This window comes from Condylura cristata, unplaced genomic scaffold (assembly GCF_000260355.1).
Source record: "Condylura cristata isolate star-nosed mole 26May11 unplaced genomic scaffold, ConCri1.0 scaffold00006, whole genome shotgun sequence".
NCBI lineage: Eukaryota > Metazoa > Chordata > Mammalia > Eulipotyphla > Talpidae > Condylura > Condylura cristata.
In genome coordinates this window covers 6,701,156-6,726,877 of record NW_004567107.1, presented here as the reverse complement: position 1 = coordinate 6,726,877, position 25,722 = coordinate 6,701,156, and the positions used below count along the sequence as shown (strand labels likewise).

Sequence of the window (25,722 nt, the reverse complement as noted above, 5' to 3'; positions counted from 1 at the left end):
CAGTCAGCCAGTCAGCCAGTCAGCCAGCCAGTCAGTCATTTATTCAGCCATTCATATTTACTTCTAACGCTTCACAGTATAATTTTTTAGAGGTGACACTGGCTTCCAACACAGTATATGAGTTGGAGGTTCGAGTTCACACCTGCCTCTCCTTTAACTACATACCCGCCTGGGTTTCTGTAACACCGGGAGTCTTCTGCTCACCTTTGGGGCTACAGTGGAGAGATGTGGGTTCTTGATGTGCTACTTTAAGAACATGCCAGTCATACGGGCACTTACGCAATGTTAGACACGCCACGTGTATCAACACGGTCCTCAGAGCAAATGGGCAGTTCCCTTCCTCGCCGCAGAGCCAGGGGAGGGCAGCGCAGGGCAGTGAGGCAACTTGGCCCAAGTCACAGAACGGTGAGCCTGGCGCGGTGGAGACAGACCTGAACGCAACTGCCTGGCTCTCAAGCCCCGGGGCACAACTGGTTTTAAACCGACCTCAGGCTCCCAGAGTGATGACCACGCAGGTGGCACTATGGGTAGAAGCCAGTGGCCTACCTGGACTGCCATCAAGATGCCCTGCCCACTTCCTGGGCCCGTGACCCCCTCTGGGCCAACCCAATGCTCCCCCCTGGTGCCCAGGCCTCTCCCCGGCCATGTTGCCCAGTTTCCAGTCCTCCCCATGGTAGCCGCCCAGCTGCTTCCCCATGGTCCCTTTCAGCCATGATGGCTTCCGTGGCGTGCCACCACCGAGTGGGTCACAGCCCTCCTCCCCACCCAGATCTCCACTGGGAGCAAGGCCCTGTCCTCACCCCACGGTTAGTCATAACCCTGATGGCTGTGTATGGGAGCAAAGAGCGAGGCTCGGGGCGGTCTCCAGGGACAGACCGCTGGCTCCGTCCTTCCATGGGGATGGCTCACCATGCCATAAGCTGGCCTGTCAGAAAATCTGCAGCTGCCACTGGGCAGAATGAGTGCTTTGTGCAAGCTCACACGCTTCCGAACTCAGGGCTGGGTGGGCTCCAAGAAGATGACATTTAACCAGCCTCACGAAGGAAGGTCCTTCGTGTTTTCCAAAGAAGCCATTGTGCAAGTATCAGACGGGAAAGGGAAAGCTGACCAGATAGTCGTTCGTGGGAAGCAGCTCTCCCTGCAGGATCAGTGAGTCACCAGAATAATGCAGCTGTTGCACACACATGTCTCTGGTGGTGCGGGCTGCGTTACTGCAGATGGGGCATCCAGAAACTGGAGCTGAGCTTGGCACTCAGTCAGTCTGCCCAGAGACTTCTGGTCTCTACACTACAGGAGGGATGATGGCAATGACGGTGCACCACTCTAGGGTGGCCTGTGTGGTGAGGAGACCATGGACACTCAAAGGGGTCAGTTCCCACTGAGGAGCTAAGATCCCTTTGTGAAAATATCTACAGGGGACCCTTTGAGAAGAGGTTCCCAAAGGATAATATCAGGGGACAGCCGTGGAAACTGCAGCCATGTTTTATCAAAGCCATTTGGGTGGTAGGTAACCAAAACCAAACTGGAGCTCACCCAGCAAAAGGGAACTTACTGGAAAGTAACAGGTGTGCTTTAGGCCGGCAGCCAGGGGCGGGGGTGGGCCTGGAAGGCCTCAGGAGTGGGGCCATCTGACACTTCACCGGCTCCCCAGTCTGCTCGCTCGCTTGCCACAGAACAGCTTTCTCTTCTCTGGGAGCAGAGGCTGGAAAACACATTCTCCCCATGGCACTGTGTGACCCACTAAACTCTCAGGACTTGGGGTGATGGGCACAAAAAAGGGGGGTGGGTAGAGCAAGCCAGAGGAGGCCACTGTCCAGGCAGGCAGGCCGGCTACAAAACAGTAACCCACAGTCACGGGGGGTGGGGGTGGGGGGGTGCTGCTGCCCAGCTCAGCGGGAGTCTCCCCAGGATCCCAGGCCCCTGGCCAGCCCTGGCCCTGCCCCGCCCGCCCCACGGCCAGCCCCGTTGGTGGTTTGGAAGGTTCCCTCCCCCCGTTTTTCTCTATGGTCTCACTACAAATGGACGTGTGCTGAGGAATGGAGAGCCGCCTTCGGCCAGCCTTGGCGAGGGAGGACTGAGCCTCTGTCTTCTGCCATGCTGCTCTTTAGCTGATCCTGTATGTTGACTGCAGGCCGGTCCCCACCCTGCAGCATGTCAGGTTTGACTCTGCAGTCATTATTACAGCTTCAGCTTTTGCCTGGTTGTTTCCAGCCCTGGGCACTGTGGTGCTCAATGTGTCCCCGAGCAGCACCTGGGTGCAAGGCCTGCAGGGCCGGTTCTGACTCACTGGGCCTTACAACTCTCCTGTGGGAGGGGGTCCCTTGGGGGCAGGGCGAGAGATTCATTTCCCCAGTTTCTCCTTCAAGCTGTGTTAAAAGTGGTATAAGGGAGGAGCTGGGGGCTTGTGGTAACATGGGTTTGCATGTGACTCTACAACTTACTAGCTGGTGACCTTGAGCGGGGTCATTTCCCTCTCTGGGTCTCTAGCTTTCTCTTTGAAGTGGCTGGGGACTGCTGGTGGTGTCAGAGGGAGCCAAGGCGCCAGGAGGGCAGGCTGGGCCTGGGCTGGGGTCACTGTCAGGGCTGGCGCCACAGTGGAAAAGGTCAGTTAGGCATCTGTCCTAGGAGTCCGGCCCAGCTTCCTTCCCCTCGGCCTGGGCTGAGGCAGGAGGGCATGTGGCTGGCTCCCTGCAGAAGACACTGTCAAGGGGTGGAAAACACCCCCTAGAGAGACCTGAGAAGTGAGAAGCTGGTCTTCCAGTCCCATGTGGAGAGCCGGAGCCAGGAACTGTTGCCCTGTCCACCGCGCGGTGACCCCAGCACCCAACCAGGTGCATGCCCTGTCCCTACTGGGGCTGGCCAGGCCTGAGCCCCAGGACCTGGAGACAGACCTCCGATCTCTAGGCCATCTCTGCATCACAAGGCGGCCCTGGGCTGTGGGTCCCTCGTGTGAGCCCCACCACGGGCCTCGGGAGCTTTGCCCCTGGATTTTAAGCCAAAGGGACAGGGAGATGTCACGGCCTGCCCCTTCTAGGGGGTCTTGGACTGGAGGCCCCTGAAATTCATGTGGGATTTTGCTATCGGCCTCCAGTGTCAGACACGGGAGGGTCCCCCTTCCTTTCCCGTGGAGTAAGTGACCGTGGGCGTTTCCTCATCTGTGAAGTAAGCACTGAGCCAAGTCCTGGGCTATCCCAGCTCAGCCTCAACACTCTAGCAGGACCCTGGCAGCAACTGCGGCTCCCTCCATGGCCTCCCCATTTCAGAGGGCATGCTTGGCACTCCCAGAATAACCACAGTGACCCCACTTTTTGAGCCATGTGCTTTACACACACTACTTTGGCTCCTGGCTTCCTGGAGAACAGACAGTCACCCTTTCTAGTACCCTCCACCGGAGCCCTTCAGCCTCAGCTCTGGCCACTCCTCTGAAGGAAAGGGTGCTGGCCCTGGGGTAGGCCTCCTGAACCCCTGCCACACAGAGGCAGTAGGTCTCCCAGGATGTTGCCAGCTCTCTGCAAGCTGGTCCGCCCTGGGCCAACGTTCGGCGCGGCGGGAGAGGTGCGAAGTGTGGTGCTGGGGCGCCCTCTAGCGGCTGGCTGTTGCCAGGACGGGGAAGCCCCTTCTCGGAGCCGCCCGCGCGGTCTCGCCTGCAGGGGCCCCCCCCCTCCAGAACTGAGAACTGTCTCTGACCCTTGACTTCCCAGATACTCTAACACGGCTGCGCGCCCCGCCCCGATGGCCGAGGAGACCGCTTGTACACTTTCCCCGTGTCCTCCAGCGTGTCCTAATTGGGGGGCCCGCAGGCCAGACCAGCACCCACTTAGCGGGCCCATGAGCACGGAGACCCCAAAGACGCTGGCTGTGGAGAAAGTGAAATTCTTCTGTGGGCACCGGCACCGTAGGGAGGTGAGGCCCAGTGGGCTCTGTGTACGTCTAGTAGGCTCCCTGGGTCCAGAGTGGTTCCTGGTTCTGGTTCTGTAGTCAAGAGCTTCAGAGTGTTCTCTGGACTTGAGCTTCGGCTCCAGAATGGGCGCTAGGTTCTCAGCTCTGCTTCCAGAGAGGGCTCAAACTTCCCGCTGAGCCACTGTCCTTCAGGCTCTGGGCACCAGGTGAACTCAGCATTGAGTAGATTTTGGACACCTAGCTCTGGGTTCAAAACTAGAACGTGCGTTGTGCGCCAGGCTTCAGCATCTGGCGTCTGTTGCTCTGGCTTCCGGGGGTAGAGTGCCATGCCAGGCCCCACGCCCAGGATGCTGAACCGGGTGTCTGAGAGCAGGGATAAGTAGACAGGTGCTGGATTGGGACTGTTTTCGTGCTCTCCTTCCAGGTAAATTCCTCTGCCTTACCCCCCAACACCCAGACACTGATCACAGCCTCAGAGGGTGGCTGTCTGGCTGTGAGACCAAGTGGCGGGGTGGCCACACAGGTGGGCTCCTCGGCCTGGGGGGGGGGGGAGATGGTGGCTGAGGGCCTGCTGGGGGCCTAGGAGCATGACCCTGGGCGGGGCTGGGGCAGGAGGTGACAGGAACCGGTGCCTGGGGCGGAGACCTGGATGCAGGTTCTGCTCATGCTGCAAGTCATATTTACCATGTTAACTTATTTTAGTTTAAGACAATAGAAATTCTTTGTCTAATGGCTCTAGAGTTTGTAAGTCTGAAATCAAGGTGCCAGCAGGGCCAAGTTCTCCTGAAACCCTAGGGAAGAATCTTCCAAACTTGTGGAGACCGCTACCAACCCCCACCTTCCTTGGCTTGCAGGTGCATCACCCCAATCTCCGCCTCTTGTCACACGGGCATCTTCCCGGTCTTCATCTTGAAGCGCTCAGATCCTAAGTGTTAAGTGTATTTACACTGTCGTGTAACTAGCCCCAGGTTCTTTCCATCCAGCACAACTAACTGACACCCTATTCTCACTCAGCTCCCCTTCGGCTCTGCTCCGCCAAAGTGAAATCATGCAGCCTCTGCTGTCGGGTCATTTCACTTAGCACAATGTCCTTCAAGTTCATGTGTTTCACCCTCTTCTGTGCTCCGACTGTTGTCCTGACACCTCTGAACCTCTTCCCAATGGGGTAGAGCTCCACCCTATGGGATGAGACCATGCAGAGTGCTGGTGGCACCTAGGTAGGCCTTGGCCAAGGTGGTGATCAAAGCTGTTGGTGACTAGGAGACTGATTGAGCTGTGATAAGGAGTCTGGGGCTGCAGTTCTAGGGAAGACAGGGAAGCCCAGGATTTCCCGGAGGCAGGTGAGGAGCAGGGAGGCTGGGGACAACCCTGGACTGTGGAGGGCAGCCTGATCCCTGACCGGGCTGCCAGCCCCAGGCCTTGTGAAGTTCTGCCATGGCTGCCTCTTTGCCAACACCTCCTGTGACTGCGGTCCGCCTGTGGGACGCAGCACAAGCTGAGTGTCTGCGGGCAGTAAAGGGTGAGTGGGCCGGGGGATGGGAGCCAGGTAGTCAAGCCTGGGTTCCCTTGCTCTGTCCTGTGCCACTTTGATTGTCCCGACCCTGGGGCCTGCAGGTCACCAGTGGAGTGTGGAGACGGTCAGCTTTAGCCTTGATTTGAAATGGATGACATCAGGGGGCCAGGACAAGTAGGTGATGTTCTGGGAGGCGCAGGTATGTGGCAGGTGGCCAGAGGGGGGCCTGGCGGCTGACAGGCCCCCTGCAGGGTGGCTGCCCTGTTGTACCCCCTGCCCAGGCCCCCAAAATGCTGCAGCTACCAGCCCTCGTGCCTAAAACTTCGGCCCATGCCCGCACTGCCCACCTCACCCACCTCTCAAGACCCCCCAGATCGAGTTAGTCACCCAGACAGGCTGGGTCTGACCCATTGGCCTGGAGTCTGCCGTCTGCAGCCTTGGGCAGCTCAGGCCTCTTCCTCCAGCCTGTCACTTAGGACGTCAAGACCATCCGAGCAGTGACTTTGCACCCAACCCAGAAAGCCGGTGAGCCCCAAAAAGCCTTAAGAAGCCCACACCACTTCCCCACTTGGGGTGGAGCCCTGGGTGCTGGGGTCCTCTCTTTAAGGCGGAATCGTGAGAACAGTCCTTTCTCCCGGCAGCCTCACTGGCCTGGAACTGGGGCAGGGCTGTGCTCACAGCAGTTCTCTGCAGGCCACAGGTCCCTGGGGTGCCACCATCTGCATCTGGGACCTGCGAGTGGGGGCTCCGGCGATGGTCCACAAGGAGCTGGCGGGCCAGAGGCAACGTCAGCTGCCTCTGCTACTCGGCATCTGGCCTCTTGGTGAGCTGGTGGCCTGGGGTCCAGGCTGGCCCTTCGCCTCCTGGAGGGTGACGGGCCTCTTTGGGCCCTAGCGATTATCTTGGCCCCAGGCATGAAGCTTCATGCCTCCACGCAGGTATCCGGCTCCCGCGACAAGGTGACCCACGCCTGGAAGCCTTCCTCCACAGCCCGCTTGTCCAGCTTAAGGGCCACATCAGCGGGGTGAACAGTGTTCTCCCCTGCAAGCAGCAGCTGGCCAGTGCTGGCTACCTGGGAACGGCGACCTACCCGGTTGCCCCCTGCCCCAGCCTTCCTGGCGGAGCCCTCCACAGAGGAGCCCACACCTGAATCTCCGACAGGAGGGCACCAAGGTCACGGCCGAAGCCAGCCCCTGCTGTGCCCAGTGCCCAGAACTCTGGGCTGACCCAAAGGTCAGTGGTATTGTCACCTCCAGTCCTCAGGTGGCCTTGCAGGAAGGAAACGATGCATCAGCTATCATGCACCCCAGGCCCCAAACTCAACAAGTTGGCTGGACTCACCCCAAGGTGACTTCAAAGACGCCAGACTGGCCTGGTGAGGCCTCCCTCGCGACCCACTGCGCTTCTAGCTGCAGGTCAGTCTGGCACTGCAACTCAGGAAAGTGCTCGGACACCCTCAAGGCAAGGCCGGCCAGTGGCTGAGGCGCCCGAGGGGGCGTGGAGCCCTCCTGACAGGGAGTTCTGGACGCGCCCTACACATGCACCTTCACCTCCGATGACTCTTAGTGTCTGGAGCTCCCCAAGGCTGATGGGGCCAGACGCCAAGCCCACTGCGACCCGCTCCCCCGTGTAGGGGGTCCCCGAGCGCACCGACGGGCAAAGGTACCTGGGCCCCAACCTCTCTTCCGCCCGGCAGAAGGCTCCTGGAAGGGCAGGTGCAGGCCCAAAGCAACCCTGCCAGCAGCCGTGGCCCACAGGGCAGGAAAGCTGAGCGGCCCGACGCCCTGGCGGAAGCAGGCCTCGGCGCCCCCGCGCAGCACACATGCGCACACGCAAGGCGCCAGCCAGTGGCTTTATTGACGCGCCTCAGGCTTTGACCGCGTACTTCCGCAGCGGGTACAGCCGCTCCTTCCGCTGCTGCTTCTTAGTCTTCAGGTTCTGCTCGTGCTTGGTGAGCCGGCGGCGCATGGCGCGCGTTTTCTTGGGCCGCAGGTCCAGGGGCTTGTACTTCTTGCCCTGGGAGGTAGAGAGCAAGGGATTCTTGAGGGAGCGCGTCTAGGTAGCGCTAGCAGCCGAGCCCCAGAGGGTGGGGGGTAGCAACAGCAGAGGACTAGGCAGGCCGTCACCCAACGGGAAGGCCGGCATGGGGCTGGAGAAAGACCAGAGGCCACACACCTCAACCACTAGCTCACTCAACTCCCCCAGTTTTAAGGCCCACGGGGACTGTCCCACTGTCAGCTGATGAACCTGCCCCAACCTCAGCGCAGCTACAACCGAATGCGGGCTCCCAACCCGGTGCTCCTTCCACCCGATTCCCAGCCGACGCAGTAAGGGGCACGAGGTACCCACGAGGCACGGACAGCCCATAGCTGAAGTTAGGCAAGATGTGCACGCGGCGGCAGGCAGAAGCCTGGCTCAGTAAAGCTGGAGGGGCTGCGTCTACTGAACAGGTGAGCCCGAGTAAGGCCGTCTGCGTGCGGGCAAAGCGCAGACCCTGCCACAGCCTGCCCTCCTGCCCTCAGGTGTAACAGGGTGCCAGTCTCCATTGCCGCCCCCAACCCCTTCGTTGCCTTCCTTCAGCAAAGGCCCCTCCTCAGTCCGCGGGCCTCCGCTGGGTGCTGGCTCAGTGACCAGCCAGGCCTGGCCCTGCCCAGGCGCTCTCAGGCCGTTGGGAAAAGGGAACACCTCGCAGTAGCGCAGTAGAGAAGTGAGATTCAGGAAGGTTTCACCTAATAGGAAACAGCCTGAAATCCAACTGGATGCCAGTTGGAAGGGGATGGAAGAGTTTATACAAACCCCCCTCGAGTGACAGCTCAGGCTTTCTGGGAAGCGCGGGTGTGAGAGGTTACGCGAGGGCACGCTCTGGCAGCACAAAGTTCTTTCCTTGGCTGAGGCTCTTGCACTCTGCTGCCTACATGCAGCCACTGCCACACACTAGCCCCTTGATATTAAAGACTCAGTCCCCTGGTCATCACAGCCGCACGAAGTGTGCAACAGCCAGCCACTGTCAGAGCTGGCCACGCCGGAAAGTCAGTCACAGAACACATCTATGGCCACCCTGACAGAGGCAGAGATCGCCCTTCTGCCTCTGCCTCGGCGCTGTTGGGGGGTGTCTGCTCACACTGCCCACATGGCACAGGCCGGGCAGGCCCACGCTCGCTTGCCAGCTGCCCCGAAAGCAGCTGCTCCACACAGCCTCTACAGTTCCTCAGAGGTGACAGCACCCACCGCATGCAGCTGGCCCAGCTCCCTGTGAAGCCTTTTAATGCCCCGTGAAACCTTTCAGTTAACTAAATACAAATCTGGATATCGATGCAAAGCCATTTCTCAAATGCATTAAACCCTGGTCACCCCTGAGAAATTGCTGTCCAGACAGCAGCTCCAGCTCCCCCAAGCCCTGGGCCCCGAGTTCCAGCCTGCCCACAGCCTTCCTTCCCAAAGGCCTACCGCCTTTGGGCCTGCTTGGACATGCGCAACAGCATGTTCTTATTGGGTCTGCTTCTCGGCTTGGTCCCTGGACACGCACTCTAGAACAGGCCCAAAAAGCAGTAATAGCAATCCTGGGCTAAGGAGCCACACAGCCCTGGAATTCTCCCTGTAACTCTTACTCTATCCCTCCCCCCAGACAAGCCTTAGAATCAGGCTCATCACCTCATTAATTATAGGTGATCCCAGGGATCTTAACCAGTCTTGGGGCCCTCATCTGGAAAATGGGAATGTTAGGTGCTTGGCAATGACAGAGTGCTAACAACAATCAACACAGGGCCTCCCTGTGGCACAAGGGGTTAGGTCTCAGCACTGTGAAGCTTTCTGCAGTCACTGCAGCTGAGTTCCATCCCAGCAGGGGGCTGACCCACACGGCACAGCAGACCTCTCCTGCCTGTTCCCCTCAGCAGTAGATTTCAGTCCATCTGCCTGTTCTGCTTCCCAATGAACCCTCTCACTTCCCTGCCAGAACCTCTGGCCTACACCCCAGTTTTTAAGTGCATAAATAAGTATTAAAAACAAAAACAGTCAAAGCAGTTCAGGTTGACCTCAGCCCGCCCAGTGAGGCTGGATTCAAACCAAAGACCCAGCCAGACTCCCATTCTGACAACAGCAGCACAAAGAAATGCCAGGCAGAGGGAGAACCCAGGTCCAGGCACCTCCCCAGAGAACCTCTTCACCACCACTGGGGCAGAAACTATGCTTCCAGCCCACACTCACCTTGTAGAACTTTCTGAGGTTCTCTTTCTGAGTCTGGTTAATGACGGTGAGAACACGGGCGATGGATTTGCGAACAACTCGGCTACAACACAGAGACATCAGTCAAGGGGGGGAAGACACCCAGCTCCATCACCTGGCTGTCCCAGGGGCTACCCCCACTTGAGCATCCGTTCACTCTGGAGGAAGATGTGCGGGGAGGCCAGTGGTGGCACTACTGAGGGGTGTGGGAGGGGCTGGCTGGGTGGGGGTTGGGGTAAGTTCATTGCAGTCATGCTCAGTGATGCATGCTGGGAAGGGTGGCTGCCAGGTAAACATGGTCTTGGGGTTTATGCATGCAACTTATTTCCATGTCCCCAACTCATCCTGTTTCCTCCTAACATAGCAGTTAAGGTTGTTGGGGACATTTAATACAAGAAGGAAAAGAACTCTGGGAGTTGAGCCAACATGCCCACTGGGGAAGATGAGGCAGAGGTGGAATTTGTACCCAGATGGGCCAACCTCAACCCCCCACACTCCTTTCACGGGTCTGGACGCTTGACCCCGCAGCTTAAAGTACTGCTCAAAAGGGGTGGTACGCACCCATCTACCAAGCGAAAGAGGCAGAAGGAAAAGAAGTCCGAGTGGGAGAGGCCCAAAGAGGCCTCCGAAGCCGTTAATCAAGGGGCCTCAATTTTCTCCAGCAACGGCACTTCCGGCAACAGAACCACAGGGTCAAAAGCTGGTTAGAGAAAAAGGCCTCTGCGTGGCCAGGTGCTAGGTGCACCGGTGAGCCGGGCGGCGTGACGGTCCGACCCACACGCTAACAGGTGGGCACGTGACACGGCCCCTCCGGAAGCCCGGCCGTCCCGAGGCGCACGCGGATCCCTGACAGGACACGCGGAAACTCACATCTTGGAGAGTTTGGACGCGGCGCCGCCGGTCACTTTGGCGACGCGCAGCTGGGACAGCTCCACCTTCAGGTCGTCCAGCTGTTTCAGCAGCTCCTCCTTCTTCTTGCCGCGAAGGTCCCGGGCCTTTATTTTGGCCTGCGCGCACGAACGGGCCCCGGTTAGACCCTCGCGGGGCCGCGCCCCCCGGCCCCCTACCCACCAGCGCCGCGGCACCTGCGTCGTGGCCAGGGCGCGCGCCTCGCCCTAGGCCGCCAGCGTCCGGGGCCTGCGTTCCCACCCCTACGCCGTGCCTCGGGGGCGAGCCGACGCCCCGGCGGGCTCGCTTTCGTGCATGGCCGCTACGAGGCTGCTATCCCATTCTGCAGATCGCAAGACGGAGGCTCAGCTACGCGCGCGCCTCTCCCGACCCAGGCCCGCAGTCGGGACCGGGTGAAGGCGGAAGGCTGGCTGTGGCGGCCATCCCCCACGGCGCCCCACAGGCCCTGGCGGGAATTGGGCCCTTTGGTTCACCCCGCGCCCCTCACTGTAGCCCCTGATCCCCACAGCACGCGGATGGCGCCCGATTCCCCCAACCTCACCATAGCTGCTCAAGCCGCCACCGCCGCCGCCTGCTCGAGGGAAAGAGGAAAGGGGCGGGGCTGACCTCCGCAACTACTGCCGGGTGGCGGTGGGCGTGGCCAAGGCGCCGCGCGGGAGTCCGCTCCGCCCCCTCCCGGCGAGGAGCGCGGCGTCCCCCTAGCCCTCCCCGACGAGCCGGAGCCCCGCCCGGAGCGCCGGGCTCTTGCCCCTCGTGGGTCATTACCGTGTCTGCTCACCTCCCCGAGGCGCGGTTGGGGAAACCGAGGCCAGGATTGAGTGCCACCTAACTAGAGGCCGCAGTGAGGACCGGATCCGTCCATTCATTCTTTTATTCGTTCATTCATTCGGTTAAGCCGTGCGGACTTGTGCTGCTCAGACCTAGGCGCCTGGGTTCTGGGGTGGGAGAAAAAGAGTGAGGGTTTTTGTTGGGGGGGAGTGGGAGAGGATTGAGGCTTTTCCAAGATAAACTAACTCGGCTCCGGCTTTGGAGGAATTTAAAGCCCGATGTGGGCGGGGAGGGGCGGCGACCAACTGCAATAATCCTGCTTGCTGACCGCTCTGGTGGAGGCTGCTGGCGGCTGGGGAAAGCTTTTCCTGAACCGGACCAGTTTTAAATACTTGCTCTCTTGCCTGGTGCTAGCCCATACCGTGGCGAATTCCTTCCCCTCTCTGTTTCGTTACCTGTTAAGTTGGTGAGAATTAGCAGCTAACAAGTAAACGGCTGACGCAATCAATGCTCAGTTGTTTAAATGTCATCGGTTTTGTCATGGTTCCATTGCAAAGAACACTTGAGTTGGGTCCTGAACGTTTTTTAAAGAGGGATTCACAAAGCAACGAAGGTGCTTATGCCTGGCAACCGGGTGGTTTCCTTGCTGTGTACAGTGCGAGTATCCTCACTGGCATTAACCAAGATACACCAGCATCTCACAGCTCTGATTACAGCCAGGCTGCCCCCTTGCTGCTGTCAGTTGTCTCCTCCTCCTGGGAATGCTGTACCTCTTACAGGGTTCTGTTAATGGATCTTGGCCTTGGAGAGGATTGGGACAGAGCTCCCTTGCATCCCAAGCTTTCTGTTCTCCAAAAGGTGAGTTGAAATGGTGTCTGTGTGTCTGTTTCCGCAGCCCACCTGACAGGTCCCTGGGGCAGAACCACAGCCAACACCTGACTGTGTTTTCTTTTTAAGTCTCCAGGCCCAGCATATGAATGCTCTTTGAATGAATGAATGAATGAATGAGCCTTGCACTAGGCCACAAGGAGGCAGGCTTCCAAGATGTGGAGGCTTATGGGGAAGAGAGGGCAGGTAATTCTGTCATGAATTAGTCTTAAATCGAAACTGGATGATGCATAAAGGCTTTGCTGTCATGTTATCCAATGCTTATAACTTATTAGAGTTAACTGCACATCTCTGAACTTGAAGTCATCTGTGACTCCTGTTTCTCTTACATGCCACTTCTGATGGTAAATTCTGGAGTCTCTGACTTCAAGATATATCTAGCTTCTTCCCATAAACTTTATTGGCACCTGCCTGACCTGAGCTATCATCACTTGTTACCTGTCCGATTGGTGCCACCTCCTAAATCACCTGATTTAGCTTTACTCCTCTATACAGCTGCTGGGACCTAGATCATGGTACTGCCCTGCTTGTAATTTTCAGGCCCATTTCCTGATTTTTCCTTCAGGCTACAAGCTCTACAGCATTCCCTACTTCCATCTCAGCCCTTGTCACTTTTCTGCCTCTGTGTGGCCTTGCTGTTTCTGGAATACAAGACTGCCCTGCCTCGAGACCTTACATGGCTGCTCCTTCACTTCCTTCAGATCCCTGTTCAGTGTCACCTTCTCTTGGCACCCTTCTTGGCCCTGGTGTCTAAGGTACTCCTGCACTGCACGGTCTCTTCTTTAGGACTCAGTCATCTCTGCCTACTGTAATATGACTTTTAATTTTGTATCTCTAACTGGAGTAGAAAATCCACAACAATAAACAGAGACATTATTTCATTCACCAGTTTACTGTTTTTCAAATGTTTAAATTTATACATACAAGAGCTGGGGTGTAGGCCAGAGGTGTGGGAAGGTGAGAGGATTCACCAGAGACAGAGTGGGGAGCACAACAGGCCAATTTACGGAAATACACAGCTGAAGGAAACAAGCAGGTGAGACAGAAGAGGTCTGCTGCACCATGGTCAACTCTTTGGCAGTACTGAACTCATGCTGCAGTGGCTGCTAATGGCTTCATGGTGCTGAGACTAACCCCTTGCACCACCAGGATGGCCCTCATTCACCAGTTTATTTGAGAGAGCTATTTCTTTACTTGTAAAATGTCAATTCTGGTTTAAAGTTCTTCCTGATTAGAATGTTCTGAGGGTACAAATTTGTACCATCTGTGGCCTGCCTGGGTCACAATGATATATTCCAAGGTATGGAGCTGAAATGCGGTTGGGTTTTGCCTGTTTTTAGGAACCCTGAGACTTCAGCACCTATTTCCCACGTGGGAGTCCATAGCTTTAGCCCAAAATTAAATGGTATCATAGTCAGCCGATATTTTTTGACTTGCAGATAGAGTTCAACGAGAAGTGCTCAATAAAAATAAGTCACGTGTCACTAACTAATAACCTTTATTAAAAAGAGTACTGCATGGAAACAAAGACCCAATTTCGTCTAAGGCGAAGGTCCACTAACAGAACCCCTCAAGAAAAAGCCTAGGCTCAGGTCGTCGTTGTCTACGCCTTCCCTTCCCCTCCCTGTCCCCATTTCAGGATCTGGGAAATTCCATTTCCTACTAGGATCTGCCTCTCCAGCCAGGGCCAACGTCTCAGGGCCTCGGACCTCGCCTTACCTCCTAGAATGGTGGCCAAATGTTCACCTTCCTCTCCCCCACCCCACCTGCCAGTCCAAGGTGACTGCTGCACACGCGGGCCGGCCTTAACTCTGTTCTCCAATAGCTTCCCAGCGCTCTGGATACACTTTAGACGTCTTTCAAGTCTCCCGGCCTGTCACAATCATTTCTCTGTGCGAGCTCTTCCAGCTCAGTGTAGTGGTGTCCCAGGCTTCTAAGCTCTGAGACTTAGGGCTCCCTCCCCTCGGCCGTCGCCTGTTGTAAGCACAAGCGTAAGTAATACCGGGCAAGGGACTATTACTCATCGCTCGGGTTTCGGGTCGAAGGTCTTCCAAGAAGCCTGCCCAGGCCGAACCTGGCTCCTTCCGCTGGGGACTTCTTGCCCTTCAATCTGGGCAGAGATCAACCTGAGTCCGCGGCTGCGCCCCAGCTGACCCCTTTCAGGGCGGGTGGCTCCTCCGATGCAGGTGGGAAGCAGAAGCAGCGCAGTATAGCGAACACCGCGCTGGGCCTGCACAGGAATTAGTCGCCCGTTCCTTGGACGCGCAGAGCGAGGTCCACAGAAGGCGAGAATCAAGTGGGAGACCACCGGGCGACCACCGGGCGACCACCACACCGGTCACCCAGACACGCCCCGCAGACCACGCCCATCAGCTTCCGGTTCCGGCGCAGACCGGAAGTGGGCGGGCGGCGGCGGCTGCGCGCGGAGGCGGTGGAGGAGGTGCCGAGCAACCGCTTCCCGCCCCCGAGCAGGAGCCGGTGCAGAGCCGATCGGAGTCTAGGTCGGGCTCGGAGCGGAGCGGGCAGAGCGGGCACCGAGCCCCCGCCATGGCCCGGAACACCCTGTCCTCGCGTTTCCGTCGGGTGGACATCGACGAGTTTGACGAGAACAAATTCGTGGACGAGCAGGAGGAGGCGGCGGCGGCGGCGACCGAGCCAGGCCCGGACCCTGGCGAGGTAGACGGGCTCCTGCGGCAATATCCTTCCCCGAGGCGACGGCCCGGCCTTCCCGAGCCCTTCGGCCCTGGGCCCCGGTTGGCCGGCCTTCCCGCTCCCCTCGTCCCCGCCGCCGGCTCCGCCCGGCCGGCCTCACTGCTACTCTCCAGCCCCTTAGGCCAGTCTCCCAGCTCCCTTCGTGAGCGCTCCCCGCCGGTGAGGCGCCCCCACATTCCTCAGACTCGGCCTCCCCATTGCCCTTTCTCGGCGCGCGGCTCCCTCAGCAGCGCAGCCCCACGCGTCCCTGGACCCCGGTGAGCCGCCGGGTCCGGGAGCAAGCCAGACGCGCCTCCCTCCCCGCAGGCCCCTCGCCCCCTGCAGGCTTCCCCTCACCCCCGCCGCCCCGGCCTCTTCGTCCCCTCCGCTGACCCTTGGGCGCCCCACTATTCCATCCCTCCCTCTCTCCCTCGCTGGAAATGGAGCCGAGAGGTTGACGGGCTGACGGGCGGGAGGGGCTAGGTGAGCCAGCCTGAGTAATTAAGCGGCCGGGGCGGCTCCGGGCACTACCCTCCCGGGCCCGATTGCAGCAGCACCCGAAAATAGGTGGGTGGATGGCTGCGGGGAGAAAGGAGCCGGGGGAGGGAGGCTGTCCCCTGAGACCAGCCCCTGCGGCTGGTCTCACTGCACCGCCCACCCCGTCCGCTTCACCCTCCACCATAATGCCACTCACTGGCCTCGTCTGTTTCTTGCGGACACCCTGATGTCCTCCTTCAACAAGTGAGTTTGGGCTCCCTCCAGGCCCTTCCCTTGCAGGAAGCAGCGGGGAAAGCTAGTAGTTGAGAGCTAAGAAAAACCAGGCGGCATGAAGTGAAATGTAAAAGGAGAGCGCTGTGACTGGAAACGACTCTTCCTGTGGTCACAGAAAACGGGCATTTAGAAAACAAGAGTAAAAATAGCGGTGGTCGTCACGGCCTTCTTGTCCCGGGGGCAGTTCCAGCGCAGGAAGCGCCTTATTCTCACAGGAAGGCTTTTTCTTTATTGAAATGGTGTTGCAGGAAGTGCCTGCCCCTCCCCCACACTTGCCAGGGGGAGGGTTGGAGGTTCATGCTGTATATAAATCAGGTTCTGGGAGTTTATGCAGTTGACTCAGCTTGGGAAGGCAGGCCCGAGACTGCCTTAAAACAAAAACCATCCTCCTCTGAACAGGAGTGTTTTCAGAGGTAAGGAATCAAACTCGTATTTCCTGCCCCTTCAGGATCTCTTTGCGTGCCCCTTTGGCGAAAGGCAGCCATGGGCACCTGGGAGGGAAGGCTGATTCTGCAGTCTGGCCCAGCCGGGCCACTAGTGCCCCAGAGGGCTCCAAGGGCAGGCGGGTGGCCAGGAACCATCCCCCACTAGAGAGGACAAGGCTTGGTCGGTTATCTTCTGTCTGGATACTTTGGGACTTAGTGAAGGCCATCTCCTGGCACTCCCCTGACGTGATGGGGAGGTTGCTTGCAGGCCGGGCTTAGCATAACTGGGGCACAGTAGTTGCTCCACTAAGGGCAGCACCAGAGCTTTGTGGAGTGTGCCTCTTGGTACTGGGGAGAAGGAGGTTAGCAGGTGAGAACTGGAATCTGGCAGATGTGGGGCCCAGAGAGGGGGGAGGAAAGAACTGATGTTTGCTGAGTCCCTGCCGTGTGCCAAGAGTTGGACTTGGATGATAAAATTTAAACTATAGCACAGACTTCTGGGAGTCTTGGGAAGAGGTGAGGGGAGTAGGGCTAGAGGTTGGTTGGAGAGGGGGAAGGTAGAGAAGGGATCCCTGTGCTGTATAGGAAAGATGGATCGCCTAGATGATGTACAGAAAGTCCGTGGACTGTGCATCCACAAAGACCCACCTTTATCATGTGAAAGCTGTGTGACCTTGAATAGGTCACACACCCTCTCTGAACCTCAGCATCCATTCGGCTAAATGGAGGAGAACCATGCTAGTCTTCCGGGTTCCGTGGGCCTGTCAGTGGGCAGCATCCTAGAAGGTTCCTACACAGTGCTGAGCACATAGCAAGTCTCTTGGCCACGCAGTTTCGGTCTCTGGGTGAGTAGTGTAACGGGATTACAGGAGGAGCTTGGCTTTGGAGTCAGGCATAACTTGGGTTTTAAAGTCAGCTGGACAGCTTAACTTTGTGACCTTGAACAGGTCATTTCCCTTCTGTGAGCCTCAAACTCATTGCCTTTAGCAAGGATGATTCTTGTCACAAAGAGTTAGCAGTAATGAGATGACATGTGAAAGCACCTGGTGAAATCTCTGAGACCTTGTGGAGGATTTCAGGTATTGGTTCCTTTGTGCTTTGCTGCAGCAGCTTCTGGCTGTCTGGAGCAGGAATCTGTGCAGAGCAGTGGTCTTGAGTGATTTTTATTCCACTTGCCTCCAGGGAAAGTTTGTCAACCGTTTCCATTGTCCTAACTTGGGATGTTACTGGAATCGAGTGAATAGAGGCTGGGTTGCTGCGAAATATCCTACCGTATACAGGCCAGACCTCACGTCCAGAAATCACCCACCCACCCTGAAGTGTCGGTGCGAGGTGAGGACCCCTGGCCCAGAGGATCTAGCCTCCGGAGCATACGCACCAGCCATGTGAAGGCTTGGACGGCACTACAGAGAGGGGTGACTCCAAAGCAGTGACTTTTTTGCACCATGGACTGGTCATCCTCATCCTTCCCCATGCATCTTCTGAACGGGTGGGCTGCCAGTCATCCAGGTAGCATGCCAGCCCTGTCTTCGAGCTTCTGGGATTGCTTATTGCTCCAGGATGCCAAATCAGAGACAGTTAGCTGGTAGCTGTTATCAGTGGCTTATATCAGGCTAGCCCTTGTTCAGCTGGGGACAAAGACACTCAAGATATGGGGGGCGGGAGCGGCTCCCATGTGCTTAGAGCCTAGCGGGGTTCAGGGAGCTCCGTGGGCGTACCTCCAAGGCAGCCCGGGCCCAGCGCTGTCAAGATGGACCCCACACCGGGCAGCCGGGGCGGGCTCTGCGCGGGGGCTTGGTCTGTTCACATGTGGGCATCCCGCATGAACAGTAGAGACCTGATTGGGCAGCAGCCGTTCCTTGTTCTATTTTGGAAGCTTTTTGGCTGAAGCCAGTGTTTCAGATGAGGAAATGAAAGTCAGATGATGCAACTCAGTTTAAAATAGGTGTCACCTTTGGGGACCTAACCCAGATTGTAGTTTTCTTCCGAGCGCTCCGTATTCAGAAATCAGCACGGTGTCAGGGTTGCCACTGAGTTTTAGGGAGTTGGAGTGGGGTGCGTGGCCTTGTTGGCAGGGGTCCTTTAGATTTACTAAGTTCCCTGCGTTGGTCGCAGCTGGGACTGCAGCGATCTTAGGTAGTGGGACTTCAAAGGTAGCCGTTTCAGCACATCTTATTTTCTTTAGTTTAAGCGATAATAGACGTTGGATGAAAAGTTAGGGGACCTGTGCTTTTATTCCTCCCTGTTGGGAATGAGGCGGGGATGATAACCCAACCTGGTGGCTGTGAGGGTCAGGGACAGGCAGGTAGGTAGCGCGGCACCATGCAGCAGGCGGGAGCACAGTCAGATCCGCTGCCTGCCGTCCTGGGGAGTGGTGGCCTGGCTCCGGTGCCTTCCAGGGGCTGAGTGTGTTCAAACTTACTTCGAGGGGACGGCTTGGGGGATGCCAACAGAGGGACTTGCAGCACTGGCAAGGTGCCCATTACCCTCTTTTTGGCCCAGGGGAGCTACAGGTATCCTCTAAACAGGTTTGCCCAAGAAGTCGGCAGTGGGAGGTGGTGGACATGGCCACATGGCCATTTGACAGTGGTCTTGAGCTGTTTCTGAAGAGTTCACTAATAAAAGCACAGACGTACGAGAGCCAAGCCATCCTTAACGGTGCCGATGCACAGGGGACATGCTTCGGGCCTTCCATGCAGCCTTGCGGAACTCTCCCGTCAACACCAAGAATCAAGCTGTGAAGGTAAAGGGCATCTCAAGGCAGCTCTGCTGGGTGCTGTTGGGGCTGGGCCTGGCTCTCATCTCCCCTGCTGTGTGAGAGCTCCCTGGGCTTGTTTCATCTCTCATCAGTGAGTGTCTGCCGCGGAGGAAGCTGGCACTGGGCAGGCCTTCCACGGAAGCCGTCAAAGCTGTCAGTGTTTATAGTAAAAGCTCCCCGAAGAAATGCTCGCTCCTCCCCAGGGCCTCCGGGCTTTGAGAAGTCAGTCCAGCCCTGGCTGATTAGCAGAATTATAAATCAGCTGCCATGGCAGGGCTTCTTGTGGCTCTGCCTTCATAGTCTCTTGAATGCATAAGGATTTTCAGTGCTTCTGAGAGATTTGTGCCTTTTAAAAACTGGGTGAGAAGATACACACAGCTGTGCTTACGGCGCTGAGGCTGGAAATGGGGTCCAGGGAAAGGGGTCTCTCAAGGTGTGATTTAGCCAAATTGTGACAGCGACTTGATGCGACCAGCGGCTGTCCCCAGATGCCAAGGGCTGTGACTCTTATGGGGCCATGGGTAAGGTAGGGAGCTACAGCCAAAGCAGCTGTTGTTTTGTTTTTTAAAGAAAATATGTCTCCACGGTTGTGATTCCCATGGCGTCTGAGCCGGTTTCGAGAACAGTGATGCTTCTCCACAGTAAACCAGTCCCCGCCCCCAGGAATAAGTGTGATAGCTTACTTGCAAGGGATGCTTTGGAATCTGTCAGGAGTTTCAGCCCTCATTTTCTGAACACCCCAGACCAAATACAATAGAAATTGTGCAATTTTTCTAGAAAGTTCTGCCTGCAGTGGTGGATGTGCCTGGGCTGTGGCTCTGAGCCTCACTCCCTTTCTCTCTCCTCTGTAGGAACGAGCCCAGGGTGTTGTGCTGAAAGTGCTTACAAATTTTAAGAGCAGTGAAATCGAGCAGGCTGTGCAGTCACTGGACAGAAATGGCATTGACTTGCTAATGAAGTACATTTATAAAGGGTTTGAGAAGCCCACAGAAAATAGCAGCGCAGTGTTACTCCAGTGGCATGAAAAGGTATGTGAACACATTGCCCGTGCAGACCGCCCACAACTCCACCCCAGCCCGGGTCTCAAGTGAGCAGGTCAGACTTCCCAGAACACACAGGATGGTCTGTTAGCATCAGGGGTCGTGCCTGGCCGACTGCGACACCTGCTTACCCGCCTCTCCCAGGAAGCGCCTGGTAGGTTCTGCTGCCTCTGGTCACCACAGCTGCATTGATGCTGGCTTGTGAGGACATGGGGCCAGAAGGTAGCTACACTTGGCCTGTGAGGTAGAGAGGCCGGTGTGGGTGGGGGACGGGCGGGCTTACCGGTGCCAACGCTTCATGATACCTGCTTTGCACTGGTGGAATGGGGATTTAGTGGTAGCCAGGGCGCCCTGCTTTGGCCTCAGCTGACTCGGCTGAGGGGGCAGTGGCTGCACCCTTGACAGGTCACTCATTGGGCCTTCATCCACATGAAGCAGAAAAGGCTGTGCTTGTCTGCTGTCGTCTGTTGGTTCAGCATAAGAGCAAGGCCTTGTCAAGCTTGCGTCCTGTCTGTGTGCCCCTGCCCTGATAGGCAGGAAACGCACCCGCCCAGAGAGGCGGCCAGCCTATTTTTAAGACTGTCCTTCCAAAAAGGCTCAGAAAGTTGCCAGAGAATGGCCCTCTTACCCGGGGGACAGCCTCAGCAGTGCTGGGCTGGAGGGGGGCCTGGTCCTGCTGGTGGCTCCATCTCGCTGGTCAGGTGCACTCCTGAGCTGGGCGGGTATGGCGGCCGCAGTGTTTAGCAAACCACGTGCAGCTCCCTCCCGCATGGTGGTCCCTCCAGGGCACCAGATGCCCCGGCCCTGCTGGCATTTCTAAGGGCTCCAGGAGGCACTGCCAAAGCACCAGTGATGTGTAAGTGCCTGGGGCTGGAGAAATGGGTGTGTCAGTGAAATCTGGGGGCTCTGCCGTGTCCTTAAGGCCAGTTCTGCTCCTTGAAGTCCTTGACTCCAGGCAGGGCTGAGGCCTATAACACGGCTTTGTTGCTGCCTCCTGACTGCTGTGCTGGACTCCTTTTTCCTCAGTGTCTGTCTGACATGGTGGGAGCTAGGTCGTGCAAGGACGAGGCCCCCATCCTGGGTAAAGCACGCTCCTCTGGGCCACCAGGTCTCACTTCACACCTGTCCTTTTCCTGCCCCACAGGCATTAGCAGTAGGAGGACTAGGCTCCATTATAAGAGTTCTTACAGCAAGAAAGACTGTTTAAAACAAACAGGGACTTTTGTTACCTCGCGAAGAGTTCTGGATGCCCAGGCTGGTGAAGAAGGGATTGCCAACGACCATCTTCCTAGGACTCCCAACTCAACTATTTCAGGACGTGCATCCACTCAAGTGTATTTTATTTTCAAGGTGGAGGGAGAAATCGTCTTACTGTTTCCTAAATCCTGTGCAGGATCTGATAGTCTATGCCTTTGTCCACGAGAATGCAGAACTGACATTGTGACTCTCCCGGAGTGGCGGCCAGTGTTGGTCAGGCACACCCGTGAGCACTGCCTGTTTAAAGCAGGAGTGGGACGATTCGGGCAGGTGCGGATGCAAGGGCTGTGGTGAGAGGGAGAGCTTGCTTGTTTGGCTTTTTTTTGAAGTGGAAAAACCCCGAGGGTTTGTACAGCGTCCGACCTCCCCCCGAAGGCGGCTCTCTTGGGTTCCTTGTAAAGTGCCTGCTGCATCAATAAAGCTCTTGGCTTATTAGATACACTTGCGGTGTGTTTCATGTATGTAAAACAAGAGTCGTGGTGAAAGGGGTGGTAACGAGAGAGGTCGGCTCTTCTGGAAAGTGGGTGTGGAGGGAATAGACCTGTGCCCACTTGATGTCCAGGGGCGAGCACAGCCCTCCTGCCACCACAAGGCCTCAGGCCTGGGCCACCGTGCTGCTGGCTGCTAGAGGGAGATGTTTTGCTGAATAACTATACTGTTTTTACTCCTTTGATTTGTATGTAATTTTGGAGCTTACTCAATAAAGTGCCAAACATTCAGTAATTGACCTAGGCTTTAAAAGTCTTCCGTTTCTGTGACTGCTTGGAGTCCTGGGAGTGGGCCTCAGACGGGCGTGGAGACTGGCTCCTGACTGACTGGGTTCGGCTATAGAAGCAACACTGTCTCCTACAGCCACTGAGTTCATTAGAAGAGCAAAAACGATCTTCCTTTCCGGCCATATAAAGCAGCTTGGTTGTGTTAAAGGTGAGGACCCCATTCACACTGCTCAAGTTCTCCCCAGTCCCGCAGGCCTGGAGCGGCACGTGCGCTGACCAGTGACAATCTCTGGCTCCGTAGAAACCCCAGCATCCCAGGGAGGTAGGACTAGGCTGCTGGCTTCACTCATGAACTTGCACTTACTTGTGCAGCCCCACACCGCTGGGGACGTGCTTCAGAAAGACACATGTTCTACATGGCCCTTGGCATTGGCTGGAATTAAACAGGAGATGCAATGGACTACATTTCACAAGTGAAAGAAAGAACTGATACCAGACTACATCAAGTAAAATCCACTGACGCTGCACCTGGGTTGAAGAGCTTTAATCAAAAAGTATATTGCACCACAAATGAATTCTCTACAGCAGTTTTAGATAATATAATCCCTATTTACAGCATGGAGGGAGCAGTCAAGGTCTAATGTTGATATAAAGGGCTATATATACTGTATCACAGGACATCTTATACAAGTAAAAGTGCATCAAATCACTTAGAATATTTACTCCACTCTTCCTCTTAAAGCTGAATTCCACATGCAGGAGGCAAGCCAAATCAGAACTCATCCTCCCAAAGCAAAAATGGGCTTGGTGATGGGCCCCCTAAACTGTGCTGGAACTGCCAGGGGGTGTGGGGAGTGCGTGAGGCCAGCTTGGGGGCTGCAGAAGCCACAGCGGCGTTGATGGGGCTCCCACAGTAGTGCAGCTACTCTGGCAAGCCCTGAGTTCCCGTCTCTAAGGGGGTTTTCTCCTGAAACAGCTGGCAAGGAACTATAATTTTAAAAAAGCTAACTCTGACCAAATCACAGAAGGGAAGGGACTTCTGGTTCTGTCCCCAGCAGGTAAATGGGAAACCGTGTTCTTAACAAGCCAGCGGCAGCGAGGGCCCTGGGAGGAGGTAGGTGACTGGAGAGGAGGTGGCATGTGGCAGAGCCAGGGCTGGGACCACGGTGGTGCCGCCCCTGCTGGTAGGTCCGTGGAGCTGCAGGTTAATGCTACAAATCCTTGCTTTTCTGTGAGATAAACTCTGTTTTAACCCTAAGCAGAACTGAGAGGCAAGTTTCCATCACAGGCTGGCTGATGATTTAGGAGCTCCAGTTACTGGTTTTGAGCTTAGCCAATGAAACTTGTGTCACGCTGAGTAAAAGGACCTGACGTGGTCACTTACCCAGGGCGAGCCTGGCCCCGCTTCCCTGACAGCCAAGCGAGCGCGGCGCCGCCCTGCTGGAGCCCTCTGCACAACAGCACTGCAGCGAGGAGCTGTCGACATGTGCCAGTGACAGGGCCTCTGGGCAGAAGGACAGGGAGGGGGGACCCCACAAGGGCAGACCGGACGTCTCCCTCGAGACAGTGGCCGGTCCTCAGCAGGAAGCGGGTCAGTGCTGAGAATCCGAGAGCAAAGCAGATGGAATCCGCTGCTGCCGCTGCAGGCCAGGCCACGAGGCCAGCCAGGTGCCAGAGGGCTGGGAGTCCCAGACTCAGAAACAGCTTCCTCTTGATGCTCTGACTTGCCTTAGAGAACATCAGCTGAGTGGATTTTGTAAGTCATGTTTATCATAGTCAACAACTTCAGCTATAAAAATAGTTTGATGGTTTACCAGCAACCTATCCGAGACACGTACATTCATTAGAAGGCAACTGAGTGTATTTGGTGCTATACTCAGGATCTCTTAATACGTCTGCTGCTTTTCTTCAGCAAGCTGCGTATTCCTCAGTCCACACCGGCCCCAGAGTACCTTTAAAGACGTCCACAGCTAGAGCTCTAGGTCTGAGAAACGACCTAGAAACTGCTTTCTCGAGAGGAAGGGTTGACCACCTCCTGGAGCTCGCCTGAACCCAAACATGCTGCCAGAGAAGGGGTTTTTTCTAAAAGGCACCCCACTGAGTTAACTGTCTGGGCAGAAGCAGGGGGTGTGGCTGGCTGGCACCACCTCAGAGAGCTGTGTCGTCCTTGGCTGAGAGGCCACCGCCAGCTGCCGTGGGTCTCCGGCGGCCTCTGACAGACGCTGATGCTTCCGCTCTAAGTGCTGACGTGAACAAGAACTGGGGTGCAGGTGGGTGCTGGCCAGCACTGGAAATGTAGTGCAGTGCCCTCCCACAGGTGGCCAGGGCGACTGGGGGTCGGCTCCCTCTGAGGGCCAGAGCAGTCTGCAGGGAGTGGCCGTGAGTCTTGTAAACAATGTTTAGACGCTTGTACAAAATACTGCAGTTACAGTGATTAAAAACCCACCCAGACCGGTGTGTCAGTGTTCTTTTCACAGAAAAAGTGTCAGCCCCTCCATCCTGGGGTGGCCCTCTCTAGGACCACGGTATCCGAGGGTTGGAGATGGACGGCCGGATGCTGCCCTTGGGAGCCGGCTTGGACCCGAACCACGACATCTGTTTGAAACAGAAAGACTCCTGAGACCAGAACTGGGGCCGGGGCCGGGGGAAGCTGGAGGAGCCCCTGGGGGTCCCGGGGCACCCCTCCGGCCCTCCGCGCAGCATGAGCGGAGCAGCTGAAGCCAGTGGTGAACTGTCGGTAGGGCTGAGCCAACCAGTGGGTGAACTTGCAGGTAGTGTCCCCCTGAACTGCTCTATTACTTCACTTATGCAAGTACTTCTGGGTTTTTTTTTAAGTCTGGTGCTGGGCCAGCGCTAGGTCTGCAGGTGCAGTGATACCAAGGAAAACGGAAGTATAAGACCCGCTGGCGAATATGGCACAGGCCTGGGGGCTCAAGGCAGATCCTGAGAAAATCCTGCCCTCAGCGTGTGCGTCGTGCTTCAAGGGAAGCACCCCCTGGGTTGACAGCACAGCTCTGAGCCGGCCCGCTGGCCAGGGCTGGTGCTGGCCGCGCCTGGGGTGCCCCAGCAGCACAGGGGACCCACCTTATACTCCAGCGTCTCTTTGAGCATATTCTCTTCCTCCTGTGAGAAGTTGAGCAGCACTGACACCGCTTTTATCAGATGAAAAGCCTGAAACAGAGTGAGTTGGGCTGCCGTGGGCCTGGGGATGGGGCGACACACTGCTGCGCCCACTGCTGAGCAAAGACAGGTCCCGTCTCCCTCCCCATCTTTACTTCAGGGGCCACAAGAGGACCAGGACCCCGAGCATCCAGCTGCCCTGTGGCAGGAGGCAGATGCTGGGGTGCTGCGCAGACCTCAGCATCCAACATGCCTCCCGGGATCCAGCTCGTGGGGGCCCAGGCAGCGGGGTGGCGGCTGGACACACAATTGGTGCCATGCTGGGGTCAAGTGGAAATGTGGGGGAGGCGGGTGGGGGTCTGGCTGGGGCCCTGCAGGGTGCCTTCAAATGAGCCCAGCCCTGGGGGGGAACTCAGTGCCCCAAAACAGCCCAAGCCCATTACCTCGGATTCACGACAGGACATGAATTTCAAAACCACGTGTTTAAGGTACTCGAAGTTAATCTCTCGGGCATCAGTCAGGTCAGCGGTGTTTGTGACAGAAGGGGCCGGGTTTGCCAGTTCAGCGCCAGGCTTCTCTCGGACTTCAAAAAGCTCGTTATCGGGTCTGATTTTCTGAAAACCACAGGGAAGGTGCCATTTCAAATCCTTCCAGACAGGCCTGGATCACCTGGAGCCTCCTGGCCCCGGCGGTGGCCACCTCCTGTTCTGTGCCACGCCCGGGGCTCAGGGTGTAAAAGGCC

General features: G+C 57.0%; 4 protein-coding genes across 4 annotated transcripts in view; 2 read left to right on the top strand and 2 right to left on the bottom strand.

The window, feature by feature from the left end:
• The first annotated feature begins 3,828 nt into the window (after positions 1-3,828).
• WDR38 (WD repeat domain 38) lies at positions 3,829-7,184 on the top strand. Its single transcript, XM_012721210.1, is given in 9 exon segments — positions 3,829-3,903; positions 4,325-4,423; positions 5,890-5,938; positions 6,021-6,189; positions 6,191-6,236; positions 6,352-6,397; positions 6,400-6,506; positions 6,548-6,646; positions 7,047-7,184. Coding segments are annotated over 9 exon segments (828 nt in total).
• Positions 7,185-7,251: 67 nt separating this feature from the next.
• RPL35 (ribosomal protein L35) lies at positions 7,252-11,174 on the bottom strand. The gene is made up of 4 exons (XM_004677344.2): positions 11,088-11,174; positions 10,508-10,644; positions 9,620-9,701; positions 7,252-7,429 (listed from the first exon to the last, which is right to left on the bottom strand). The coding sequence occupies exons 1-4, from the start codon at positions 11,088-11,090 to the stop codon at positions 7,280-7,282; spliced, it is 372 nt and encodes a 123-aa protein (XP_004677401.1). The 5' UTR covers positions 11,091-11,174; the 3' UTR covers positions 7,252-7,279.
• A 3,445-nt stretch (positions 11,175-14,619) lies between these two features.
• Positions 14,620-21,585, top strand: ARPC5L (actin related protein 2/3 complex, subunit 5-like). The gene is made up of 4 exons (XM_004677343.2): positions 14,620-14,898; positions 18,760-18,832; positions 19,699-19,875; positions 21,032-21,585. Exons 1-4 carry the CDS (start codon positions 14,750-14,752, stop codon positions 21,092-21,094), a joined length of 462 nt encoding a protein of 153 aa, XP_004677400.1. The 5' UTR covers positions 14,620-14,749; the 3' UTR covers positions 21,095-21,585.
• Positions 21,586-22,394: 809 nt separating this feature from the next.
• Positions 22,395-25,722, bottom strand: part of GOLGA1 (golgin A1) — a 37,307-nt gene continuing 33,979 nt past the window's right edge. The window contains exons 21-23 of the mRNA XM_012721558.1: positions 25,424-25,594; positions 24,945-25,031; positions 22,395-24,455 (exon numbers count right to left, since the gene is read on the bottom strand). Coding sequence (XP_012577012.1) covers positions 24,375-24,455; positions 24,945-25,031; positions 25,424-25,594 — 339 coding nt within the window. The 3' untranslated portion in view covers positions 22,395-24,374. The remainder of the gene's footprint in view (positions 24,456-24,944; positions 25,032-25,423; positions 25,595-25,722) is intronic.